Source organism: Drosophila teissieri, chromosome 3R (genome assembly GCF_016746235.2).
Source record: "Drosophila teissieri strain GT53w chromosome 3R, Prin_Dtei_1.1, whole genome shotgun sequence".
Classification (NCBI taxonomy): Eukaryota; Metazoa; Arthropoda; class Insecta; order Diptera; family Drosophilidae; genus Drosophila; species Drosophila teissieri.
This window is the reverse complement of record NC_053032.1, coordinates 30,611,409-30,634,186: the sequence shown is the minus strand read 5'-3', so window position 1 is coordinate 30,634,186 and position 22,778 is coordinate 30,611,409. Positions and strand designations below refer to the sequence as shown.

The 22,778-nt window shown below is 45.7% G+C and overlaps 3 protein-coding genes across 3 annotated transcripts; 1 reads left to right on the top strand and 2 right to left on the bottom strand.

The window, feature by feature from the left end:
- Positions 1 to 3,332: 3,332 nt before the first annotated feature.
- LOC122618952 lies at positions 3,333 to 7,607 on the top strand. Its single transcript, XM_043795547.1, has 3 exons — positions 3,333 to 3,529; positions 6,235 to 7,375; positions 7,429 to 7,607. The coding sequence occupies exons 2-3, from the start codon at positions 7,234 to 7,236 to the stop codon at positions 7,605 to 7,607; spliced, it is 321 nt and encodes a 106-aa protein (XP_043651482.1). The 5' UTR covers positions 3,333 to 3,529; positions 6,235 to 7,233.
- Positions 7,608 to 18,593: 10,986 nt separating this feature from the next.
- On the bottom strand, positions 18,594 to 20,708 carry LOC122621628 (prolyl 4-hydroxylase subunit alpha-2). The gene is made up of 7 exons (XM_043799559.1): positions 20,391 to 20,708; positions 20,190 to 20,341; positions 19,986 to 20,136; positions 19,733 to 19,926; positions 19,024 to 19,670; positions 18,798 to 18,966; positions 18,594 to 18,741 (listed from the first exon to the last, which is right to left on the bottom strand). The coding sequence occupies exons 1-7, from the start codon at positions 20,588 to 20,590 to the stop codon at positions 18,644 to 18,646; spliced, it is 1,611 nt and encodes a 536-aa protein (XP_043655494.1). The 5' UTR covers positions 20,591 to 20,708; the 3' UTR covers positions 18,594 to 18,643.
- Positions 20,709 to 20,750: 42 nt separating this feature from the next.
- LOC122621632 (prolyl 4-hydroxylase subunit alpha-1) lies at positions 20,751 to 22,707 on the bottom strand. Its single transcript, XM_043799562.1, has 7 exons — positions 22,493 to 22,707; positions 22,288 to 22,439; positions 22,079 to 22,229; positions 21,827 to 22,020; positions 21,147 to 21,769; positions 20,926 to 21,094; positions 20,751 to 20,870 (listed from the first exon to the last, which is right to left on the bottom strand). The coding sequence occupies exons 1-7, from the start codon at positions 22,690 to 22,692 to the stop codon at positions 20,794 to 20,796; spliced, it is 1,566 nt and encodes a 521-aa protein (XP_043655497.1). The 5' UTR covers positions 22,693 to 22,707; the 3' UTR covers positions 20,751 to 20,793.
- Positions 22,708 to 22,778: the final 71 nt, after the last annotated feature.

The window sequence follows — 22,778 nt, the reverse complement described above, 5'->3', positions numbered from 1 at the left end:
TTCCTTTTCCCCTCTTGGAAAAGTCCTCGCCACCCCTGGAAAACATGTGAAATTAATCTTGTTTATGTTTGTGGAAGAGGAGAGAAGCAAGAAAGTTTTCTCTAAAAGTTTTCGGTTGCCTTTCTGCGCAAGTTTTCTTTTCAAAAGCGGCGGGGTGGGGGCGAAAAGCGAGGAAAAGTTTTCAGTTTCGAGTGAAAATAAATAAAATCGAATGATTTCACTTTTGTTCAAGGCACGTAAATAGTTTTGCCTGCCACAGAGATAACCATTCAAGTGCAAATGCGAAATTTAATTAAAATATCTCGCAATCGTTTCAATCGTTATGTTTCTTTCTATAGTTGAATCACAAGTTGAAGGTGTTTGAATTCCACTTTATACTTTATGTTTCAGTTACAACATCCATTTAAAACTTGAGGTGTGCAACATATCCAATAGACAACCCCTGTCGGCATAATCTGCTTACTCAGCAGCATAAGTGAAAAGTTCTGTCAACAAAATCGAAATCGGGAAGAATTTGTTTGCCATTTAAATTCGATTTTGATCCTATTTATCCAGTAAATTGCAGCCATTGAAAGGATTTGCGAGGCAGTCGCTGGCTGCTTGTTTGATTTCCAATTACCTTGCCAGGATATTCGGAGGCTGACTGATGTGTGGATGTAAGGATGTGGCGATGTGGTGATGTGTGTGGTGCAAACACTTGTTAAAGCTGATCCACGGCTTTAAGCGATGCCCATGCTTCCCCTGGGGATTTCCACCACCCAACTCCGTGGCAAAGATATTGAATTTCAATTGCTGCAGCTGCAGGAAATCACTTCCTGGCGACAAAGTAGACGAAATGGAAATCAGCCAGGAAAAGGACGAGCGAACGCAAGTCAAAGAAGGAATCCCCAAGTGCGGGTCAAAGAAAATAAAACTTTATGCAAATGCGCCACTTTGGCCGTAAAATGAAATAGTCCCAGGCCAAATTATACCTTGATGCCTGATGAGCTTCGCTGCTGCCCGTCCTGGTTTTCCTGTCTGGATCACGGCCAATTGTCCTGGACGTGAATTGAAACAAAAGGGACTTTGTTTCGATTCCTGCCTCCGCCTGCCTGCCTGCCTCCGCCTGCCAGTAGTTTGGGAACCCGAGCAGGTGACTCCGACTTGGGAAACTTTTGCACTTTACAATTCACAATTTACCTACCTACAATCGGCATCGCTTTATATTGCTGCTGCTGCCCCCGGGGGAAACTTTTCCTGCGACAGTAAAACGGCCAACTTCATTCCGGAAGTTGTTACGGACACGCTGGCCGCCGTCTGCTTTTTTGGCCACTCATTATTAATATTATTATTATAATGCCAGTGCCAGTGCGAGTGCGAGTGTGAGTGGTTGACATTTTTCGCCGTTTTGCCCGGAAACGGATGCTGTTATTAATTCACATGTCCGGCGAGTGATGTGGATGTGGGCCATCATCAGGTATTCCCCGACTCGAAGTGCGGGTCCTCTGCTTTCTCTGCTGATTCCTAATTAAATTTGCCACTTTATTTGCTCGCCTTTCTTTCTTTGGCTCCCCCATTTCCCATATTCCATTTCCCATTTCCCGTTCCCAGTTGTCTTAATTGTGTTTGTGCTACTCTATTTCATCCACTCGCTCTGAACAGAGAGCTCATTTATGCCGCACAGCTTCCTTCGTCTTGGTCCTGCAGGATGCTCGCATTCAAGGATTCTCGCTGCTAGTCTGAGGTGGCTGTTTGCGCTAAAATAATTGAATTAATAATTGCTGCGTGTGGTTTTCATGCTTTTCCAGCTAAGACAAGTAAGAATGCGAGGCACTTCTTCGGGGATTTATGGACTAGGGGATACCTAGGAATTGCTAGTAAACAAATTGACAAAATCAAAGCAGAGGTCATTATTAGACTAATACCAGTGTATAATTTATACTTTCATTTGATTATAAAACATTTATATACATTTCTAAAGTTGCAACCTCTGAACTTTACTTCTGCAACACTGAATTGTAATCTTTACTATATTTTTTAGTATATATTTCCTATATTTTTGTTTAGCCCAATATGCAGCACAACTCTTTAATTGCTGGGTATTGAAAAAACCCAAAGTGCTTAAGCCTGAGCTTCAGAACCGAGCTGAGCTGAGTCGTGTGCAACTTTTATCTCTGGCAGCTCTTGGCGCTGTCTTTGCCCCAACCCAAGCTTGTTATTCTTCTTATTGCAGGAAAGTTGCTCGGATGCCTTTACTTGCTCACTGATTTAATAAATTAACGTTAATTAGCTGTTGTGGTCGATGGTGGAAGGGTGGGACGTGGGGGTAGGGGTGTAACGTGGGGAACTGGGTTAGCTTAAAAGACAATAATGCCAAGGATCCAAGGAACTTTCGCCTGGCTGTACGTGATTTCCGCGGCTGCTCCAAGATTTAGTCCGTAGCCCCGAGTTCGATGTGTGAATTATGGGCTGTCAGATGGGGCGGATGGGGCAGATTCCCCAACCGTGGGGCATGACGGTGTGCTATATTCGAGCCGATAATTCATAAATGTTAATGGATGAGCTTCTGTTTGCTCATGCCATTTTAATTAGCCAAATGAGTGGCGAAAGATCAGCAATGGGATTACTTCCAGGAAGCCAAATTGAGTCAACACACCAAATGAATTCATTTCAACTTGGAGCCGTTTATTACTGCCTCTCCTCACAAAGAATCCAATTAAAGTTCACCAGCCAGGGCCGCAGGCCCTCCAACTTTTGCTCAATGCAATTGCAACGGAGCTCAAAAGTGGCAGTCAGAAGTGGCAGTCAAAAGTGAGCCAAGGAAGTTGACCCAAGCTGGACAAAGTTGCTTGAGACGCTCGCCTGCGGCGCAGAAGGACATTGTGTGCTCTCAAGGAGCTGGCCGGCATTTAAATTGAAATTAACATCCTGTCGCAGGATCCTCACATGCGGACTCTCCTCCGAGATGTGTGCTCATTATACCAAATGCAGGCGAAGTCAAAGTCAAAGGCCGACGAGGAATGCAAAGGAATGGAATGGAAAGGAAAGGAAACGGCAGCCGACGACAAAAAAGGCCAAAAGAAAACTTGCCAACAAGTGCTGGCCATAACCAAATGCCGCCAAGCATAGACAAGCCAAAGGAAAGTGTCGAGCAAACATCTGACTAAACAAACACCAGCACATGGCTGCATTCTACACTGCAATTTGTGTTTAGTGCCAAATAATCGTAAAGAGTAGAAACCCCGTTCTAGTAATCACAAATCACTTGATTAAGCTTTTTATACCTAGAACGACTTAGTAGGGTTTGTATTAAAAGTAACCAGTGTATTTCTCTCAGTGTTTAATATCATAGACCCATACTCACGAAAAAATACCCACACACACACACAGACAAGGAGAGAGGCACACACTGGTGTAATTAAGAGGCCATTGTTATTTCGCTGACAAAAGTGAAAGATGCCATGATGGATAACGTCTATGTTGTTGTTTTTGTCGCCTCCTTTTCGGCTTCGTCCTTTGCCTGTTGACACTTCAAAGTGCGACTGTATGGGTGAGCATCTGTGTGTGTGGTGCTGTGTGTGTGATGCTGCTCTTTGATGTAATCAGCCACCGCCTCACATCACACAACTTGACACATTATTCCCAATCTTGCAATTATTCTTACCTCAGCCTTTGACGACAGCAATTAAAACTCTCACAGACACTCACAAACACACACACACACACACATGCGCGATCTGTAAAGGACTAATTTCACATACGCGCACATGTGTGAGTTTGCTGATGTCTGCATAAATATTTAATGTGTTTGCCTTGTTAGTGGCGGTATCACTTTATTCTGCGGAAGGATTAAATTAATGCCAAACGTGTGCGACACCCAACCAACACGTTTAACCCCAGAAAGCCCACCAAAAACACAGCCAGCTTGTTGTTTTAGGTATCGCAAAGCACACAGGATATGCGGCTGAAGGGCAAAATGGGAGGCGGTTCGAGTTTAGTGGCTGGCGTAGGCAAACAGACGAGTGGAAACCGCTACTTACACTAGTTAGCTAATCAAATTAGTTTTATTAACACGTACGACAACAAGTGCGTATGCAAACTCACACAAACACATATGTGCCAGCTTACCGTGTTAATTGCATGTTAAACCGTTTAATGCGTGTGCAAACCTAGAGCACTAAAAGCATTGCCTACTTTTCAGCGCAACAACTAGGATTGAGCTGAAGGATCTGCTTGAGCTTGGTATTATGGATGTAGTGAAAGAAAATCGTTTTAAATAAAAATGCGCTAAGCAATTAGAGATATAAATCAGGCTTAGTTGAAATAAAATAATCAGGACATGCGGAACCTAAATCAAAGCTCTTAGTTTGAAATGTAGGAAGCATTCAAACGAAGTTTCAGTTATGCCCGGCATATCAAAAGGCCTACTCTCATTGTGAACTGGTAAAGAGAGAGTGCGTAGCACACAAATGGCCAGTTAATTAGGCCGCTGACATCAGCACAAGAAACCCGATGACACCCTGAATTGGAGGAGACTGAAGGAGAAAGGCTTCTTCAATTACCCGACTGACCACCATAATTAATGTTAATAAATAATAAATTTACATATAAGCACAAGAACGTCCCCAAAAGCATGTGAGACGTAAGCTGAGACATGTGGCGAAGTGAAAGTCGGTAGCCGCATACAAATCTGCGTAATTAAAGGACCCAGTGATGCCAGGACACTGATAACATGCAAAGAGCGAGCGCAAAACGGAAGCGTTTAATTAACTTGTTTTGTTTCTGTCTGCCCTGCTGGCTCGCTTCATACAGTATGCCATGCGTAGCGGGCAATTAGAGTGGCCAGCAAAATCGAAAGGGAAATCGAAAGTGTGCGTATCATAAATTGCTGACCCACCACAGACCGAAATCAGATACGGCCAGAGCCCCAAATTGCATTTTCCACAGCCTACGAGCCACAGGAAACTTTGGCTCGTAAGAAAAGTTCAAGCTCGAGATTGAACCGCATGCTCAAGAGTGGAAATGCAACACAAACTTGCATTCATCGAATTGTTTCAAACAACTATTACTATGGGCTGCAAACTTTTTCAATTATGCGACAAATTCTTCTTTAAGCATTCGCTGCCTTCGATTTTGAAAGTCTCCTCAGCCGTGACGACAAGAAGGCCAGGCAGTCGATTAATTAGCATTCATTGGCTGCCCAATCGAGCTTGTAAATATTTCATTAATCGCCAGGAAATGCCTGCAAATGCGAGGCATTAATAAGAGTTCTTCTCTTAATGGATGGCTTGACCTTTTTCATAGAGCGGGAAAGGCTGTCCAGTCACTCGTAGTGCGCTCACCTACTCCCTAGTTGGCCAACTTTTAATTTGCTCACATTCTCATTTGCGAGAACAAAGTCACTACACAACAAAAGATGCCAATTTAATCTAGTCCCTGCTGGCCACATGGGACACTTGCTCGTAAAACCACTCTGGACAGGACTCGGAACTCTGGACTCGGGACTTGGAACTGGCAGGCAGGGAACAAGGAGGAGGGCGTCCTGTGCACAGGAAATGACTTCAGTGCCGGACTTGCTGAGTGTATCTGTGTGTGTGGGTAAGATGTTGGCACCAGCAGGTAACTTCCGGCATAGTCAAATTGAAAATGGCTGTGCCAGACCACAAGCCCCACTTCCTCCCCGCCTTTCTCCCGGGGGACCCTGCCAGCTGCTCTACTTTGCTGTGGCCAGAGTGTAAAGTTGTCTGCACTCGCAAAGTGTGACAAATTAAATTAAAGCCGAAAGTCCACTCGAGGTGGTTCGCAGTAATTGCTTAATGCCCACTCCCAATTAAGCTCCAGAAAGAGTTTGCTCTCAGCCCCGGGAAAGGAAGCAAACGAAAGCACTGGGATATGGGATATGGGGTCACGGAGGTGGCTCTACTCCTTCGGACACGTGAGTTCTTGAACTGCGACCAGCACTTGACTTATGACATTAGAGCGCAGACACAAATCTTTATGAGCCGCGCTCTCCTGCCAGCACATAAGTAAGAAAAACTACACTTTCCACTTAGCGGCGCTCCAAGTCCTGCCACACACTCTCACATCTCACATGTCCTGTGGAGGATACACTGTGAATGGCAGCTGCGAGTGGACACTGTGACAAAAACCACAAACTACACTTTGCACTGAGAAAATGCCAAGGAAACTGAAACTTATTTCTATAAGAACATAACCTTGTGAACTTTGATGTCTAACAGAAATCTCTCCCTGCAGATAGACCCCTTTATTTTTAGCAGTGCACACTTGTGGCCAGTTAAGCAGCCAGACTGACGCATTGTTGTGGTCATAAGTCAGCGTGTGGACAAAAAACCTGTGCACTGAGTTGAAAATCTTAAAGATAAATAAAGACTAGAGGACTTTTCAAAGAGGAAGCCTGAACTTTGACCCCAAAACCGGCAACCGCAAAAGGCGGCAAACAAGCCAAAGCCAAAGACGAAGACGAAGACGAGGAGAGAAAGTCGGCGAGAAGATGATGAGCAGAACAGGACGATTATGACGCTGCCGGCGCCCAGCGAAGCGCGACTGATGAAGCCCACTTAGAGGTGTCCCTGCTCCTTGGTCCTGCTCCTTGGTCCTCCTCCTCCTCCTCCTCCTCCTCCTCCTCCGCCGCCGCCACCCCAGCAGCAGCTTCCCTTTGGCTTTTCCTGCTCATTTTCCATTTCCCTGCTCCTCTTCGCATGGACAGTGGTCAGCAGTCCTTGGCAACATTTGCCGTTGACAGAGTGCTGGAACACGAAGATGGAAAGCGGAGAGTGCAAAAAGGAAAAATATGATTCAGGAGTTCGCCTGGTGGAATACCTCGTACTAGTTTTCATCTCTCGATGCTCGAAACCGAAATGAGACATGACTTATACATAGCACTCACCACTTTCAGCTACTCCCTTAGAAGCATTGTGGCATTTGGAGATTCCAATATACCCCTGTGCTTGCCAGCTACCGAGTGAAAAAATCAAGGAGCAGCAGCTGTGTGAGTCAGTGGATACGTGTGTTGGGCTACTTGGGGTCGTCTGGACAAACATTACCCATCGTCGGACACCACCGGACATGACCAAATGAAAATGTGTAAGGCTGCCCCTGGCGAAGTCGTCGTCGTCGCCTCCGCCGCACAATTATTACTTCAACTTTTCATTTGGTTCTCTCTATCTTTCTCACTCTGCGGGTTTTTCTGGAGTCTGGAGGTGCTGCAGGAAACCAGGATGGCCGGATGGTCGGATGGAAGGATACTCCTGGCCACGGCTTGTAATTTCGCTTCCTGCGTCTCATTTTTCATATTTCAGCGCTTTGAGTGCCATTTGGCAAACTGCACAACTGGAAACGGCAAATGGCAGAAGGCAAAAGGCGACTGGCCAACAAGGTAAACAGACAATTTCTCAAGCGACTAATGCCCTGACTTATTGTTGAACTCAGGGGGAAGGATTGGCATGGGTGAGTGTGGGACATGTCCTTGTGCCAACAGACAAACCTCAAAGTGGATTCTCGAAGGGATTCTGCTAGCTAAAGATGTTGACCACCAGGGTTACTTCTCTACAGAAGGGTATTTGTCATTCGGATCACTTTATTCAAGGTATTTAATGCTCCCATTCTGAATACTTCATTGTATATGTTGAGAATGGAATAATATACCTATACTTTATGTTATTCACGTAATTTTAAACTTTTACTTACAACTTTGATCAATAAGAATACTTGAGAACAGTTATACAAATGAATGCCAACTTAATCTGTAAAGTCAGCTTTCCATCTCCAGGTCGTTGTGATTTTCCAGCACAGATAGTAGAGAAATGCAGAAGCTAATGCTAGAAGGAATAGTTTGAAATAAAAGTTTGGATGCGAAACATAAACGTCCTTTATCCCTGATCCGCTCCAATACAGTGATGATAGCTTGAGATATCTGCTTATGATGGTCGCGTCGATTTCAGGCCACAAAGAAAGAGTTCAATAGCTGGCGAAGTTCAATGTCAATTCGCTGACCCCTGGCAGAGCATGGCCGAGAAATGGGTGGCAACAGATTGCGCATACGACCTGTTGAAACAGTCGAAAGTCGAAGTTGCAAAAAGCCCCCAAGAGAACGTCGAATGAAAACGCAGCATTATAAACAAAAACAGCCTACGAGGGGAGGGGGAAAGGGAAGGAAAGGGAAGGCCATAAAGAGCCTAGCAAAAGTACAGAATTTATGTGTATAAGTAAGCCACGAAGGTCATATTAAATTGCCATAAAGAGCTATCGATTTTATCTGCAACAATGAGAGAAGGAAAATCGCTGCGCACAAGAAAATGCCCCAGCATCCTAACGAGGACACTGACACCGCCGCGCAAATGGGGGGGAAAATGTGAAAAGCTGTAGGGAGGAAGAGCAGAAAAAAGAAAGAAACAAGGGAAAATAAACCAGCGGGCAGTCGAAAAATCCATAAAGAGGCGCGCCTGCAGAGGGGCCGAAAAGAAAAGTTTTCCTCGCTCCTACATTCTGGCTTGCCTCCTAGCTTACCCCGCCCCTCTATCCTTTGGCCACTGGCTAATTAGAAAAGTTTTCCCCACGCCAGTTGCCCGAGCAGCTGAACGCTCATAGGTGCGAGCAGCCGAGTCGCCATTTTTTAGCCCACGTGGCGTATGAGCGACGGAGACGGAGCGACACTGGTGTCACACCTACTTACCTACCACACGTAGCCAGGAGCTCAACCATTGGCTGGCATAAATCACAGTTGCCCCCGCTTCTCCGCCCTCCCACCATCATCATTTTCCTCCTGACGAAGCGGAGCACCTAACGCACTCGGAGAGACACACCTTCATTCCTGGAGAGGAGCAGGAGCAGGAGGAGGGCAGGAGCAGGAGCAGGGGCTGGGTTTTAGTTAGCTCGAGTTTCCCGGCGCACCTGCTCCTCTCTCTCGTCTCGTCTCGTCTCTCTTTCTCGCTCGCTCTCTCTCGCTTGCCCATTTGTATTTACCTAAGACAGCACAGCAGTGGCAAAGTGGAAATAAAAAAGGAAAAGCTGGCAAAAAACCGAGTACCTAACGAGCGAAAGCTGCGCACCTAAACCTGCGCTACACAAAAACTCCAGACGAGCTGAGAGCACCTCACAAACACTCACGCACTCACTGGGAAAAGCGGCGGAGGGAGGGCGGAAGGGGAGGGGGGTGGAAAAGCGGCGGAGGAAAAGGTGAAAGCCGAGCCAACAGATGAGAACAGACGACGTTGACGAGCACACGACGAGGGAAAATGACGATGACGTTGATGGGGAACATAAAGCTTGAGGGCGATGTGAGGGGGAGGTAGGGGGTAGCAGGAAAAATATAGGAAAATAACTACGTAATAGAGAAAGGTTGAGGAAAACATAAGAATAAGAAGAATTCCGCAATAAATCATGAAAAACAATACAATTAGGCCAAGCGATTAAAGGGTTTTTCCGAAAGCAAAAATCCAGTTAAAAGTTGGTAGCTAAAGGATAAAATCAAATAGAAATAAGCTTTCCAACAGCCTGAGATTTTGCTGTGGCCGTCGGAAAAACACATGGAGCCCCACCCTCTTTCGTGGAAAACCCCTCGAAGGTGCTCAACTTTGGTTGGCTGCCAACATTTTCGTGCTCACCTTAAAAAGCGTAGGTAGCACATCCATATGAGCCAACAAGAGCGAGCGAGACAGCAGCACAGGCAACAACCTGGCTGTGGCTGTATGTGTGTGTGTGCTGGCCAGAACATCTGTGTGTGTGAGTGTATCTGTGAGAGCAAAGCCAACGAACGAAAAACGCACGACGAATAACAACTGTTACTTGCGGTTGAGGTTGCAGCTGGGTAACTGAAAGGGGGTGGCGCCGGGCGGAAGGCCAGGGGGAGGGGGTTTCCCACAGGTAAGAGAGAGAGGTAGCAGCGCAGCTGGCACCTACATCTCGACATGCCGCACTCTTCTAGCCAAACGACGACGAAACGAAGACGATGGGCCAACACCTAAAGCAGGTATACATATACAGACATATACATATACATATAAGCTTACAGGGGGGAGGGGGTGGGGGTCCACTGGCGCAGGTAGATTGGTGGATGCGTAAGGTACATTATATATATCTCAGCCAGACTTGAAGCACGTGCCTAGGTATTTGCTCTGAGGTGTGAGCGAAGGACATGCGCAGTGCCGCCGGCTCTCTGCACCTTCTCTGTTAACTAACAGCAGGGGAAATGGAGGGGCGGCAGCCCACAGTTAACATGGCGCATATCGTGTGCGAAGGCGAAATCTGAGATTTCTTCATAAATAATGTTAATTTATTTCAGCCACTGCAGCTGTCTTCGCCTGCCAGTTGGCCCAAGATATGGCCGTAAAATACAAGCCGCACACAGATGCAAAGCGAGACATTGACCCACAAAGAAAATTAACATAATTGTTGATTCTTGCGCTTTATTGTCGAGTGCGTTCTGGCCTTGTCCTCGGCACCGAATCGATTTTGTGTAAGATACAAGGACCGCAGCTCATGACACAGCACATGTCCAGGCATCGCAGTAAATTCAGGCGCCCAACGACTGCAACTGCCACTTTCTTCAGTATGAATATGCTCCGATGAATGGAGTGGGATATGTCTCCCTTTAAAGTCAATTTATTGCTGCAACAAATGCATTATTAAATATCTGCGATTCACATAGATGGCCTTAAGAATGCAGTGATACTAATATGTTTTGCAAGGACAAGGACTCTCAAAAGACTCCCGATTTCTAGCATTTTCTCCGCTTTAAAGCTGCTCTAATTGAATTCTAATTTCCATTGATTGCACTTTCTGACCTTTTCCCGCTCTGCAAACAGAAAGTTGCGCATACGCCATGTTGCCCTGCAACAACCAACAAAATTTGCATTGTTGTCCCTTTTTCGTAGGAGGCCAAATGAACAGTTCCGCTGGCGGAAAATTTTGCTCGCACTTTTCACGCTTCCTTTTGGGTCAACAGAAGACGGAGCAGAAGGAGCAACAGGATGCGAAGCGCAGCATCCTTGTTGCTCTCTTGGCTGCTACAAATAACCGGCATCAACTTTAATCACCTGCTTAATTAAATCAGTTTCGCCGGTTCTCCTCCCCTTGCCCTTCACCCCTCCTCCAGCAGGTTGGTCATTGTTCTGTTGTCCTGAGTCCTGGTGGCCTGCATAAATTATGTGCTGCATAATCACCTACAAGCGTTCTATTTAAGCTCCTGGCAAGTGTCCTTTGCACTCCATTCTCCATCCTTGTTTTCTGTTTTTTGACCACTTTTTTCCTGCTGGTCGCTGATGTCCGATAAAGTTCTTAAATCATTTACGTTCACGTTTTCCTTGCCTTTTCCTTTGTTTTTCCCCCAATGCGGTTTTCATTCGCTTAATGCCCGCGCTGAGTTTTTATTTTATCGCGAGAGAATCAGATGCGGATTTATGTTTTTTAATTCCATTAGACCGTATTTTCCAGGGGGAAAGCTGATGAATATCTCATCTGCAGACAAGAAGGTGAGAAAGACAAAGAAAACACGCTATAAATTAGAGCGTTTAACGATCTGCAAAAGGATAACATCAGTCTTTGTATTCAAAGAGTTGATTATGAGGATCTTATTACCAAAGAAAAGGCAAAAGGCATGAGCAACTTTAGAAGTGTGTGGTAAAACATTCCATACTTATGTTAGGTATAACTTTAGAAGTTAGGCAACTTAAGAAGTGTGTGCTAAAACATTCCAAACTACTATTAGGTACAACTTTTTCCTGTTTATTCTTACCCATAAATAAAGCATCGATGTTTGTTCAATTGTAAGCGAAACTACAAAAGCAATTAACAGCGACACGAGGTTAATTGGCAGCCCGACCTTCAGTGCCCAATTCCAGAGTCCCTCCTTCTGGTTAATGTAATGGACCGCAATTTACGTCAACTTAATACTCATTTCTGCTGCCAGGATATGTGTGCGAATGGGAGGTCCTGTGCGGTTATTTCCCGCTCCATTTCTCGCACGCCTAGGTAAGATTTATGGCGGAAGGGGGGCAGCAGTCGTTGCTGAGCTCCAAGGACCTCAAGTGTGCAACGCAATTTGCCGAAAGTATCAAATTTCTCCCACAAAACACTTTCACCACAGCATCGCCACATACAGTGAATGTGAGTTGCTCCTTTTGATTTTTTCCCTGCTGCTGCGACCACTGGACGTAGAAAAGTAAACAGAAGGTTAATGGATTTGACACACGGTTCCAAGGAAGCCACGGCACTTGGGCGTGAAATGGATATGCTTTCAGGCTACGCACACACACGATGAGTTCTGAGTAGGTGGAACGAAATTGGGGAAAGGACATTGTTTTGTTTGCTCCCTGCACCAGTGAACTATGGCAGGACCTTAAAGAAGTGAGCTCCACCAAAAACTACAGCTCCACGACTTTTTAAAGACAAGTTATTGTACAATCTTGCTGGGTAACTATTCCTGAATAAGACTTTGATATCGTCTGAGGATTTAGTTAAACACATCCTAAAAACTGCTCTAAATCGATTATAATATCCTGTGCATCCTTTCAAGCCCCAGTTGCTTCTGCTTTGAAGCCATCGCCTGACATTTCGCGCAACTTTAATTTGTTTTCCCACTCTCTCTCTCTCTTTGGAAAATGCCCCCCGATTCGCACTGCTGGTCGTGTTTATTTAAACTTTCGCTGCACGTCCGCCCAGCCAGAAGCTGCAGGCTCAAAGTTCCAATCAGTCCTGCCTTTTGCCGTCTGGCTGACAATTGGCCAGGACGACCAGGACTCAGGACCCAGAAGCCAGGACTCAGGACCTCGCCCACTCTGCGGAGGCACGTGCTCGCTGGGGGGATCGAAATAAGTCGAAGAAAACTGCAACTGTTTACGGGAAATTTGCGCAGTTTTTTGCGCCATTTCACTTTCCAGCAAACACACACCCACCCACATGCACGCACACATTTCGCAAATAAATGCAGCTGCAAATAAATCATGTGCGAAGGTGTCCTTAGCCACCGCAGGCAATCTGCGCCACTGACAGTTTTAATGCCGAATGAAGTCCTTTGCCACCCGGCACTCCCCCTTTCTTCTCGCACTTGTGGCATATGTGTGACGTTTCAATATCCTGTTGCGTGATTTTTATTTTCATATTTTGTATGGAGATTTTCCCGGTGCGTGTGTGTGCGTCTGTGTATATGGCCATGGGGGCGCTACGTGAAAAGTCGCAAGTCACAAATCAAAATGCTCGCCATTGTTTGGCTTCGCTTTGGGTTCCACTCTGTATGTTTTTGTTTCCGCATGTTCTTCTTGTTGGCTTCGCTTCGTTTAGGCCTTTGAGCTGTCTACTTAGGGGGTTTGGTAGGGGTCCACACACAGCCATACATGCTGCCCCACCTATTTGGCAGCAAACTCAGATAGAGAGTCACGCCAGCAGCCAATAAATCAAAATCTGTATTGCTGGCCCCCATAACTTGATTTTTATACCGTTTTGCGCTAGTTGTTGATTTCGTGATTTATGTCACGGTGGTTCTGCTCTGTGTTTTGGATTGCTGATAAGGCAGCAGAGGGAAAGTTAATCGAGGCAATGAGGGAGTTTACTCTGAAAAGGACTCCCATTTTAAAACCAAAATGGAAAGGGTATTAATGAAAAAGTGTCAATATATCAAGGGTTTAAAACATTGAAAGGTACATCTATAAATTTGAATACCATAATTACAAGGTATTATTTCGTACAATAGTAATCTATTTAAATTTAGGCAGCCTTAAGCAAACAGCTTCCTGTTCCAAATTTAAGCGACGAGAAAACTTGTCCCCTTACAAGCACGTTGTTTATGCAATTTTCACACACATCTTGCACTACCTAAGTCCACAGCTTCCGCACTTTTCTTCCCTTAGTCGCACCGAAGTGAATTGTAATATCCATTTGCGAAGGGAGCCGGCAAAGTTTTCCAATACCATTTGCCATAATTCTGCTTCGCACATTGACACCTAACCGAAAGGCGTTCAATAAGAGCCAGAAGACAAGGCATGGCCAAGAATGGGAAAAAAAGAAAAAAGTGAATAAAAATGGGGAGGGAGCTCTAAAAAATTGTGAAAAGCACTCGAAATCTTGGACAACACTTTTTCGATTTGGACATGGACACTTAACTGACAATGTCTGACCTTTTCAGCAGCAGAAGTCGACGAAAAGTAAAAGCACAAATTTAAGCAAAATTCGTACAAAGACATAACAAAATTTTTGATGTATGTACAAATGCGGGGAAAACAGTCGTGGCGGGGAGGGAAAGGAAAACTCTTTCTGGGGGGAGGGTTGGAAAATGCTTACGTGCTGCTCAAGTTTTGTGTGAAGGTCGCCGAGAGGTTGGGCGGGAAAAAAGCAAAGAGGAGTTGGACAAGTCAAGTCAGCGCACAGTTGCATACGTAAGGAAAAGCCGGGAAAAGGGGGAAAACTCAGGGCGCAAAGGGCAGTCAAGTTGAAGATGTAGATGGAGACGGCGCCTTTGTGTCACAAGTTGCCAACACATATACGAGTATTGCGACTCCAGCAGTGGAGTTCCCGCAGTCAAACTTAAAACTGTCAGAAGTTTCACTATCTCTTTCCCGCGTCCTACGCCCATCTCTCTCTCCCGTTCTCTGCCCGTCTCTGCCTCAACGTGGGGCATCCACATTTGGCCGCCTGTCAACAGCTGCGCCTCAAACGCAGGACGCGGTTAAATATTGATTCTACTTTCTGGCCAACCACTTGGCGATTAAAAGTGCATTTAAAGCTGCAAAATACTAGAGTTCTTAACCCTTTGCTTTTGTGAAGTTCGAAAATAATTAATGCCCAGCTAATAATTCCTAGGCTTGCGCTGAACAGCATTCTATAAACCCTTCTATTGAAAAGTATTTCAAAAATAGAGCTTACATATTTTTAGGCATGTTGAGAAAGAGGACCAAAAGGGTTAAGCTGGTCCTAATCACCTCCACCTGCCACCACCACTCCACGATTTCCATCGAAAAGCCCTGAGGACAAGCAAACAACAGCTGCCTGCAAGTATGCTACAATAAAGTGCACTGCAGGACATACAGTAAAGCCTACCGCAGAGGTACCCTCCCATGGGTCTTGCCATAAAAGGTCCTTGCGCCACGTTGCACTGTTTTCAGCAAGGATTTGCAAGGGAAGACGTGGGGGTCGTGTGTGTGTGTGTGTGTGCCGGTTGTTGCGTGTTTACGCAACGTAACCAAAGTCAAAACCTCGATTAGGATTCAATCTGCTGCTGCGGGCGGCACTGGCTACGTTGTATGTCCTTGTTGTTGTTTAACCCTGACCCCCAGCCACCCATCACCCCATCTGCATGGGTATACATACACTCCTGCTACCCCTCTCCCCAGCTGACCCCACGCAGGTCAGGCAACAAAGTCAAACCGATTAAAACACACGCACGGGCTTAGAAGCAGACAAGTCAGGATGCTGGAGGTGGGCTGCGGACCAAGGGATACCTTTTGTCGAATAACAAACAGAACTAAGTGGTGGGGCGTAAACAGAAATCATCATGCCCTCAATGTACAGGGTACAACCAGAGCAGCATCCCAGCACAGCTGTCCGTCCGTGTCCTGTCGTGTCCGCATAGGTAGTCCAGTGGTAGTCCTAGGGTAGTCCCATTGTAGTCCACTCCGGCAGGGAAGCTCTGCAGCTGCGGAGCGGTATTCTTCAAGGGGCAATTAACTGTTAAGCTGCCAAACAGCGGCAGCAAAAAAGCCCAAAATCAAGCGAAAAAAATAGTTGTCTCGCTGCGGATGGAGAGCAGAGGGATGCATGAGGGACTTGCATAGATTAGATTTCAGCTGGAACAAGCTGCCACCCTGCCACCGTGCCACGCCCCCTGCCCACCAAAAGGGGGCAGTCCGGATCCGATGGCCGTGCAGTGGCAAAATATTTGCAGCTGCCACAAAAGCGGGGACCGCACAGTGGCGGCCATAAAAGAGCCATTAACGCCAGGAGTTTGGACCAGCCACTCCCCCCGCCCACCTCGCACATCCTTGGGGATAATTTAAAGCGCTTAAATTCGGGGCGGTGAAAATGCTTGAGTGGAAACTGTCAGCAGCACCAGCGCATCCAATTGCCAATTAGCCAAGGTGCAAGAAATTAAATTAAAAACCGCGCAAACAGCGAAATCATTAAGTGCAAGGAGGAACATTGGTAAAAAGATTATCCCAGGGTGTGTCTTCACCTCGTAGATCAAATATATCTGTGCAAAAGTATTTTCCTTGAAAAAAAGGAAACGAAAGAAAAGGAAAAGTCAGCAGCAAACACGAAACCAATTTTAAGTACAGATAAACAAAAAAGGCAATGAAAATTAGACAGAAACTATGCCAATTAATTACACTTTCCCTTAAAAATCCATAATTTTTCTAACACTTTCATAAATAATAAAAAAACTAAAGTTTAGCAATTATTAGTTTTTAGTTAAATTACAAATCCTTGCTTAATTTTACTTACAATGAATTCGTGAAAGCTCTCGAAAAGAGTATAAGAATGGTGAGCCAGGATCCTTAGAGAGCACGAAGGACACTCATCAAGCAGCGAGGACAGGACCACGCCCAACTGTCTCCACAGTCTAGAGTAAATTAATTTGTCGCGTGTCCTTTGCAGCCCGAGATCCTTGAGGCAAAGGCCACGCTGAGGTGCGTCAATGAGTTGGAAATGTGGAAAACGTTTTCCCATTTTCCCCTTCCCCCTTTCCCCCAATCCACCTCCTCTTTTTGCACAAACAAATCGTACAGCGGAAATCTCAATCTGCGCTCGAGCAAATTGTTGTTTAAATAAAAATTTAAAGCAAATTGCTGCGCGGAAGTAAATCGTTTTGTGGTAATGGTGGATAAAAAATGTAAGCCACAGCATATCAAATTACCCCTCGGATGCCGGCGGAGATGTTCCCAGATGACAAAGTGCGCGGTTTTCCGAGCCGGGGTGTAACAAGGTGTAGCTGGAAGTAAGTCAGCTCCTTGATAAGTGGCACTTGGATTGGGATTCCAAAGGGGGTGGATTCATCCCGGGATGCGGTTGACGGTTGACAGTCGGGCGCGTTTTGATGCGATGCTGAAAAATTGTTGCTAATTTTTTAACAGTCAACGGAGACGATGTTCCGGAGATTTGACTTGAGAGTATCGCATTTCGGGAAACTCGCCGTTGAGTGCAAATGGTTGGCATTTTAATTTTATTAGCGCAGAAGCAACAAGCGGAGGATGAAAGCAAATCCCTTTAAGGATTTCGGTTTGTAGATCTATCTGCGAGATAAGATGCAAAAAATCCATTAGAAGTTAAGGAGATATAAAGCTTTAGACCAGGCTTATATATAATATAGGAATTGCATAGCTAAAAGCCCAATAAAACAAGTTCCAATCAGCAAAACTCGCGATGCCCGAATTTAAATGCGGCAATTCCCCGAGTGTAACAAATGCACCTTTCACCGCAGAAACACAAGCTCATTGTCCTTTGCTAGAGCTCCCCAACCTATTTCCCAATGCAATTTAAGCAGCCGCAGAAAAATGTTGCCAACATATTTTGCACAATGTTTTCCTACGCACACAGGGCCAAAAAGGGCAGACGAACGACTTGAGGGATTTTGCTGAAATGACATTTGGCTCCGCATGTGACAGGATGTGCAGGAGCAGGATGTGCAGGGTGTGCTCCTAGCGGCGCAGATGGGCGGTCCTTGCAGGAGCAGCCGTTGGCATTGAAAAAAGCAATTTAAGCCAAGTACAGATTGCAAGAGAGTGGTACGGCATACCATTGCTAGATGGATAGGTACAAGGTACTCTTATTTAACTTGAAATCACGTACTAGTTATTCTCTTTACCGTTTAACAGAGGTACTTATAAATAAGACTAGTACATCGAGTAGTACCTAGCTTAATAAAGTACCTTTGCCATCGCTCTTGGCCAGAAAGCACGCAAATAAATGAAGGCAGGAAGCTACGCATGCCAATCGTAGGCACTTTCCTGCCCCTCCAACACATCACTCATCCGCAGGGTGTGCGCAAATTTTGATAAATGGCCGACGTTACCTTTCGCAGGGAGCGAGAGGGGGGAGGTAGAAACCTGCTTACATGTGTTGTCTGGCAGATGAAAGGACTCAATTCGGGAAGGTGAAATCAAGACAAATGCATTGCACCGCGCAAGGAGAAAAGTGCACGCCATCAATCTTAATTGAAATCCAAGTCGGCAAGGCAATGGAATCGGAATTGGAATTGGAAAACTTTCCCTCTGAGGGCCAAGCAAACAGGATGCGAGCAAACAATAAATCCGGAAAATTATTAGCAGCGCCAATCGACATCGAAGTGCAAACTTGCACAGAACTCTTGAGGAGAGTGGCTGGGTGACTGGCACCCAAAAAGGAGGAGGACCTTCAGCCAGGCGTGATAAATGGCAGCCCGAACCACAGGGAAGTTTCACTGGCAGAGGTGGAGAGCTGCGGCTAATTGAATTTAATTGCCCACTTAATAGGGCACTGAGCTGATGACCAATGCCGGCCAAGAAAGCGATCCAAGTGATTCCAGATTGAAGTGCAAGGTATGGAGTGAAAATTGAGGGGAAAACTACTGTGATGTGGTGGGGTAAGTAACTAATAAATAAAGATGAATTAGCAACTACTTAGGAGGGAAATAAATTCATTAAATAATGAAGTGTTGGTGTAAATCCTAAAACTATTTAATTTAATTGCGAAGTGATCTGCTAAAGTTGCGACTGCGAGGAGGAAGTACTGCGGGAATAAGCAGCATTTGATCCAATTCGTAAATCCAGCGTGTCATTACTGCAAAAATCATTACCAATTATTATAGTTCGTAGTCATAAAACTTTTAAACTAACCCAACTTAGTGCCATATATGAGAGGACAGGCGCCGTGGAAAGTGCGTGTATCATAGTCGTAGGACTGTCCATCCAGATTGTGCCAGAACAATGCGGAACCTCTTTGTGTTGGCACAGCCAGGTTTATTCTGGGAAAAGCTGTGGCTCCACCATGGTCAACGTTGTTAAGCTGTTGAATAAAAGGATATTTTCAAGCAAATACCCAAGAACCTACCCTCACACTTACGTAGAAGAGCACCGTGGCGATGCGATCGCCCACCGTCTCCAAGTAGATAGTTTTTGAGTCGAAATAGTCGTAATGCGGCGCGAAATGGCCACCAAAGCCGTACTTTAGGAGCTGCATTTGCCTTCCACTGCGAGTACTTAGACCCGTCATGTCTCCGACTCTGCGTCCAATGCGGTTCAAGACCTCCAGATCTTCAGGCTCGGTTTCTTGGTGCGGAAGCCACGCGCCATCAGCGGCTCTACTGGCACCGATTTCATCAGAGCCCTTTTCCACACGGAACACCTTCGCACGCTCTAGGAATGGCTCACTCATCAGCTGCAGCTTCTCGATCTCAGGATCACTTAGCACATTGTGATAAAGAACCACATACGGATGCAGAGAAAGTTCCTCCATTCGAAGGGGGGCCAATCTCAAGAAGGGCGTAGTGGTGGTATTATAACGACAGTGAAGCTTTGAGGGCTTGGATTCACCCGTCTGTCTCCTGCTCACGGATCGACAAAGCTGATTAAAGGAATCTCCGGACTCACAGGACTCCAAGTTGATACTGGGCTTTGGTGAGTTCCTCAGAAAGTGGAGAGCAAGTGCATTGCCAGCTCCACCAAACATGGAATCCCGCATGAGCATGTCACGTGCGATGGATACATTGCCTGCAAAAGATTCATCTACAGATTGGAGATTGGAGTTCCTAGAGGATGCAGGGAGTACCCACCACTGGCTATGAGAGAGCGAGCAAGTAGCAATGTAACATCCGCCTTGGTGACCCCGATCACCTCTTGGTATCCACGTGGCTGATCCACCAGCAAATCTTTGGCTGCACTCAGCCACTTGGTTGCTATTGGGTAGCTACCCGCCTTGAAGGAGAACGTTCCCATGGTGAAGCAATCACCAGCAGACATCTTACCACTATTATTTAGGAAGGTACCATGTTACTGAGCTGGCAGGGATTTGCTGAAGGCACTAACCTGTACTGAACTCCATCAACCAGTCCTGTGGACACATCCTTGGGTTCCAAATCATATGTGTGTACTATGCGAAACAGGGCTTGATTGGCCTCAACCAGATCGTCTTCCACTGGGAGATCCTCTCGCATTTTCTCGATTAATGCGATTTTCTCTGATATGGTTTTCAGATATTGCAATGAGGTATATAATGGAAAGAGATCTTACCTTGCCCCACTGGCTGCTTCAAGAGCTTCTCCAGCGGCTCCCAATCCTCGTGCATCTGGCGCATGAGTGAAAGCCTGTTTATAGGATTCGACAAGTACTCCTCTTCCCTATTCTTCGCCTTTTCTAAGGGCTGTTTCAGCTCTTCAACTATTCTAAAATATAAAAATGAATCACCTGTAATCTAATGATATCCAAATTCACCTCTTCAGCATGATGATTTTATCTTCCAGCTCAGCTGCGTAACTATCGAGCACGATGATGAGTTCTCTGTCTTTTTGCAGCAGGTTCATCTTCTCCTCCGCTGAGGTTACATAGTTTATGCGATCTCCGCTGCCCTCAGCTATCCAGCTCAGACCAATAATAATTGAAACTACAATATTTTTTGTAACAGAGCTCATCATTTCCTGCGCTCATCTCTTGAACTTCTGAAAGCTGTCTAGTCGGCTTAAGAAAGCTGTTCAGTGCTAGACATTCAATTAGATATGTTTCACGGTTAGTTAAAATGTGAAAAATTCGTAATTCCCAAAGTTAAGAATATACTTCCCCATGAAAAAATATATCTAGGGGTTTTATCTAAAGTTTTAAATAAAATTTTAAGCATATTTCAGGGTTTCATCTTTCCCTCACGGTACATGGGTTGAATGAACATCTGATCATACTCGTGTATCCAGGCTGCCATTACTGGAACATAAATATATTATTACTCAGCTAAGTTCGTTAAATGCTCATATCTCACCCCACTTGGAGCCTTGAAAAACGGGACAAGCGGCGTGCAAAGAGTTGGGCTCCACATCGTGGGTTTCGCCATTCAGATTGTGCCAGAACAGAACTTTTCCCCGTTCCGCAGGAACTTTAACATCTATGCGCGGGAAGACAGTGGCACCTCCATTTGGAGCATCATTTAGCTGAAACAGAAACACGTGAATTTCCCAGGACTTGTTCTACAAGAAAACGCACATAAAAAAGAACGGTGGCCATCCGATCGCCGTGTCCATCAGTTTCCGAGTTTGTCTCGTTGAAGAAGTCAAAGTGGGTAGCGTAGTGAGCCCCAAACCCGTATTTGATGATATTAAAGGGACTTCCATGGCGGATTTGTAGTCCAGTGATATCCCGCATCCTCTGCGTCAAGCGATTCAAAAGTGGTCCACCAGATGGATTCATGTCCTTGAAAGGAAGAAAGGTTCCGAGGGCTGAGCGGTCACTGGTCCTTGCCTCACTCTTATCCTCTTCGAACACTTCTGTGCGTCTCAAACGTGGCTCCGCCAAGGCTATTAACTGCAGCATATCCTTGTCCGGCAGGATGTCATGGTACACCACTACATAGGGTTCCAGGGAGATCTCCTCCATCTTGAGGGGAGCCAAGATCAGGAAGGGCGACGTGCTGCTGTTGTAGCGACAGAGGAGTTTGGAAGGCCTCGGCGAGAACGAGGAGCGGCAGAGTCTTTTGTAGTCTTCATCTAACTTGGGCGAACTATCCACTGCCTCGTAAGGATTGGCCTCGAATCGGTCCAGCCAGTTAGTCGAATTCTCTGCGAGATCAGGCTGCTTCAGCAGCACCTCGCGTGCTACATCCCTCAGGTCTGGAAAAGGAAAATTTAACAGCTGTTTAATACATTTAACTAGAAATCTACACCAACCCAGTTCCACCAAACAGCGCGCCTGCAGCAGTGCCACATCCTGGCCAGTCATTCCCAGCACTTCGTACACTCCCGAGTACTCCTCTTTCATCCGAGTTTTGCTGATACTGATCCACTGCAGTGCCTGCTTGAAGTAGCCCCACTTGAAGTACAACTTCGCGACTTCGAAACAATCCAGAGCTGACATTGTGGAGCTGATGATTGGTAGACAGATTATAGAGTGAGTTCCAAGGAATATACTTAGTATCTAACTTAAACCGCACGTTGTCGATGAGTCCGTTGGCCATTTCCCAGGGCATCATGCCATAGGTTTCGGACATTCGGAAGATGGAGACGGCGGCTTCCTCGGTATCCGCCTGCCAGGGCAATTCAGGTAACTTCCTTCTTAGGAAATCGATTTCCTCTGCAATTAGGGATATAATAAGAAGGAGAGATGCTATTGCATGGGTTTCTTGAGTCACCTTCTCCCACTGGCTTCTTTATGAACTCCTGCAGGTACTGCCAGTCCTGGTACATGTGTCGAATGAGTGGGAAACTGTGGAGGGGATTGCCCAGGTACTCCTCTTCTCTGCCTTTCGCAGCCTTTAAAGGCTGCCTTAACTCCTGAGCAAGTCTGTTATGGAAAATTTAATTGGGTAAAAATAAATATCTATATCCATATCTAACCTCTTTAGTTTGGAAACCTTCTGCTCAATTTTCTCGGCGTAATTCATTAGACTGTCGATTAGTTCGCCGTCCAACTGCATTAGGTCCATTTTCGCGGATTCTGTAACTAGGAACTCCTTACGGCTCTCCCAATTCAATGTGCCTTCAGCTTTCAGAAACAAAAGCCATAGTAGAAGAATGTGTATTTTGTCAAACAGCATTATTTAGATACTAAACTGGACGATTGGGAAATGGCAGTAAAGAGATCTAACTAGAACTGATTTACAATTAACCGTGGATAATGAAA

Bases quoted from the DNA above. Each gene is read 5' to 3' on its own strand.
- LOC122618952 (XM_043795547.1), top strand. From the start codon at position 7,234: ATGGAAGGATACTCCTGGCCACGGCTTGTAATTTCGCTTCCTGCGTCT. The intron at 7,376-7,428 runs GTAAACAGACAA...TGTTGAACTCAG, and splicing joins AAAGGCGACTGGCCAACAAG to GGGGAAGGATTGGCATGGGT.
- LOC122621628 (XM_043799559.1), bottom strand. From the start codon at position 20,590: ATGATGAGCTCTGTTACAAAAAATATTGTAGTTTCAATTATTATTGGT. The intron at 19,671-19,732 runs GTGGGTACTCCC...AATCTTTTGCAG, and splicing joins TCGCTCTCTCATAGCCAGTG to GCAATGTATCCATCGCACGT. The intron at 18,967-19,023 runs GTAAGTGTGAGG...TTTATTCAACAG, and splicing joins TCGCCACGGTGCTCTTCTAC to CTTAACAACGTTGACCATGG.
- LOC122621632 (XM_043799562.1), bottom strand. From the start codon at position 22,692: ATGCTGTTTGACAAAATACACATTCTTCTACTATGGCTTTTGTTTCTG. The intron at 21,770-21,826 runs GTTGGTGTAGAT...TTCCTTTTCCAG, and splicing joins GCGCTGTTTGGTGGAACTGG to ACCTGAGGGATGTAGCACGC. The intron at 20,871-20,925 runs GTGAGATATGAG...TTTATGTTCCAG, and splicing joins TTTTCAAGGCTCCAAGTGGG to TAATGGCAGCCTGGATACAC.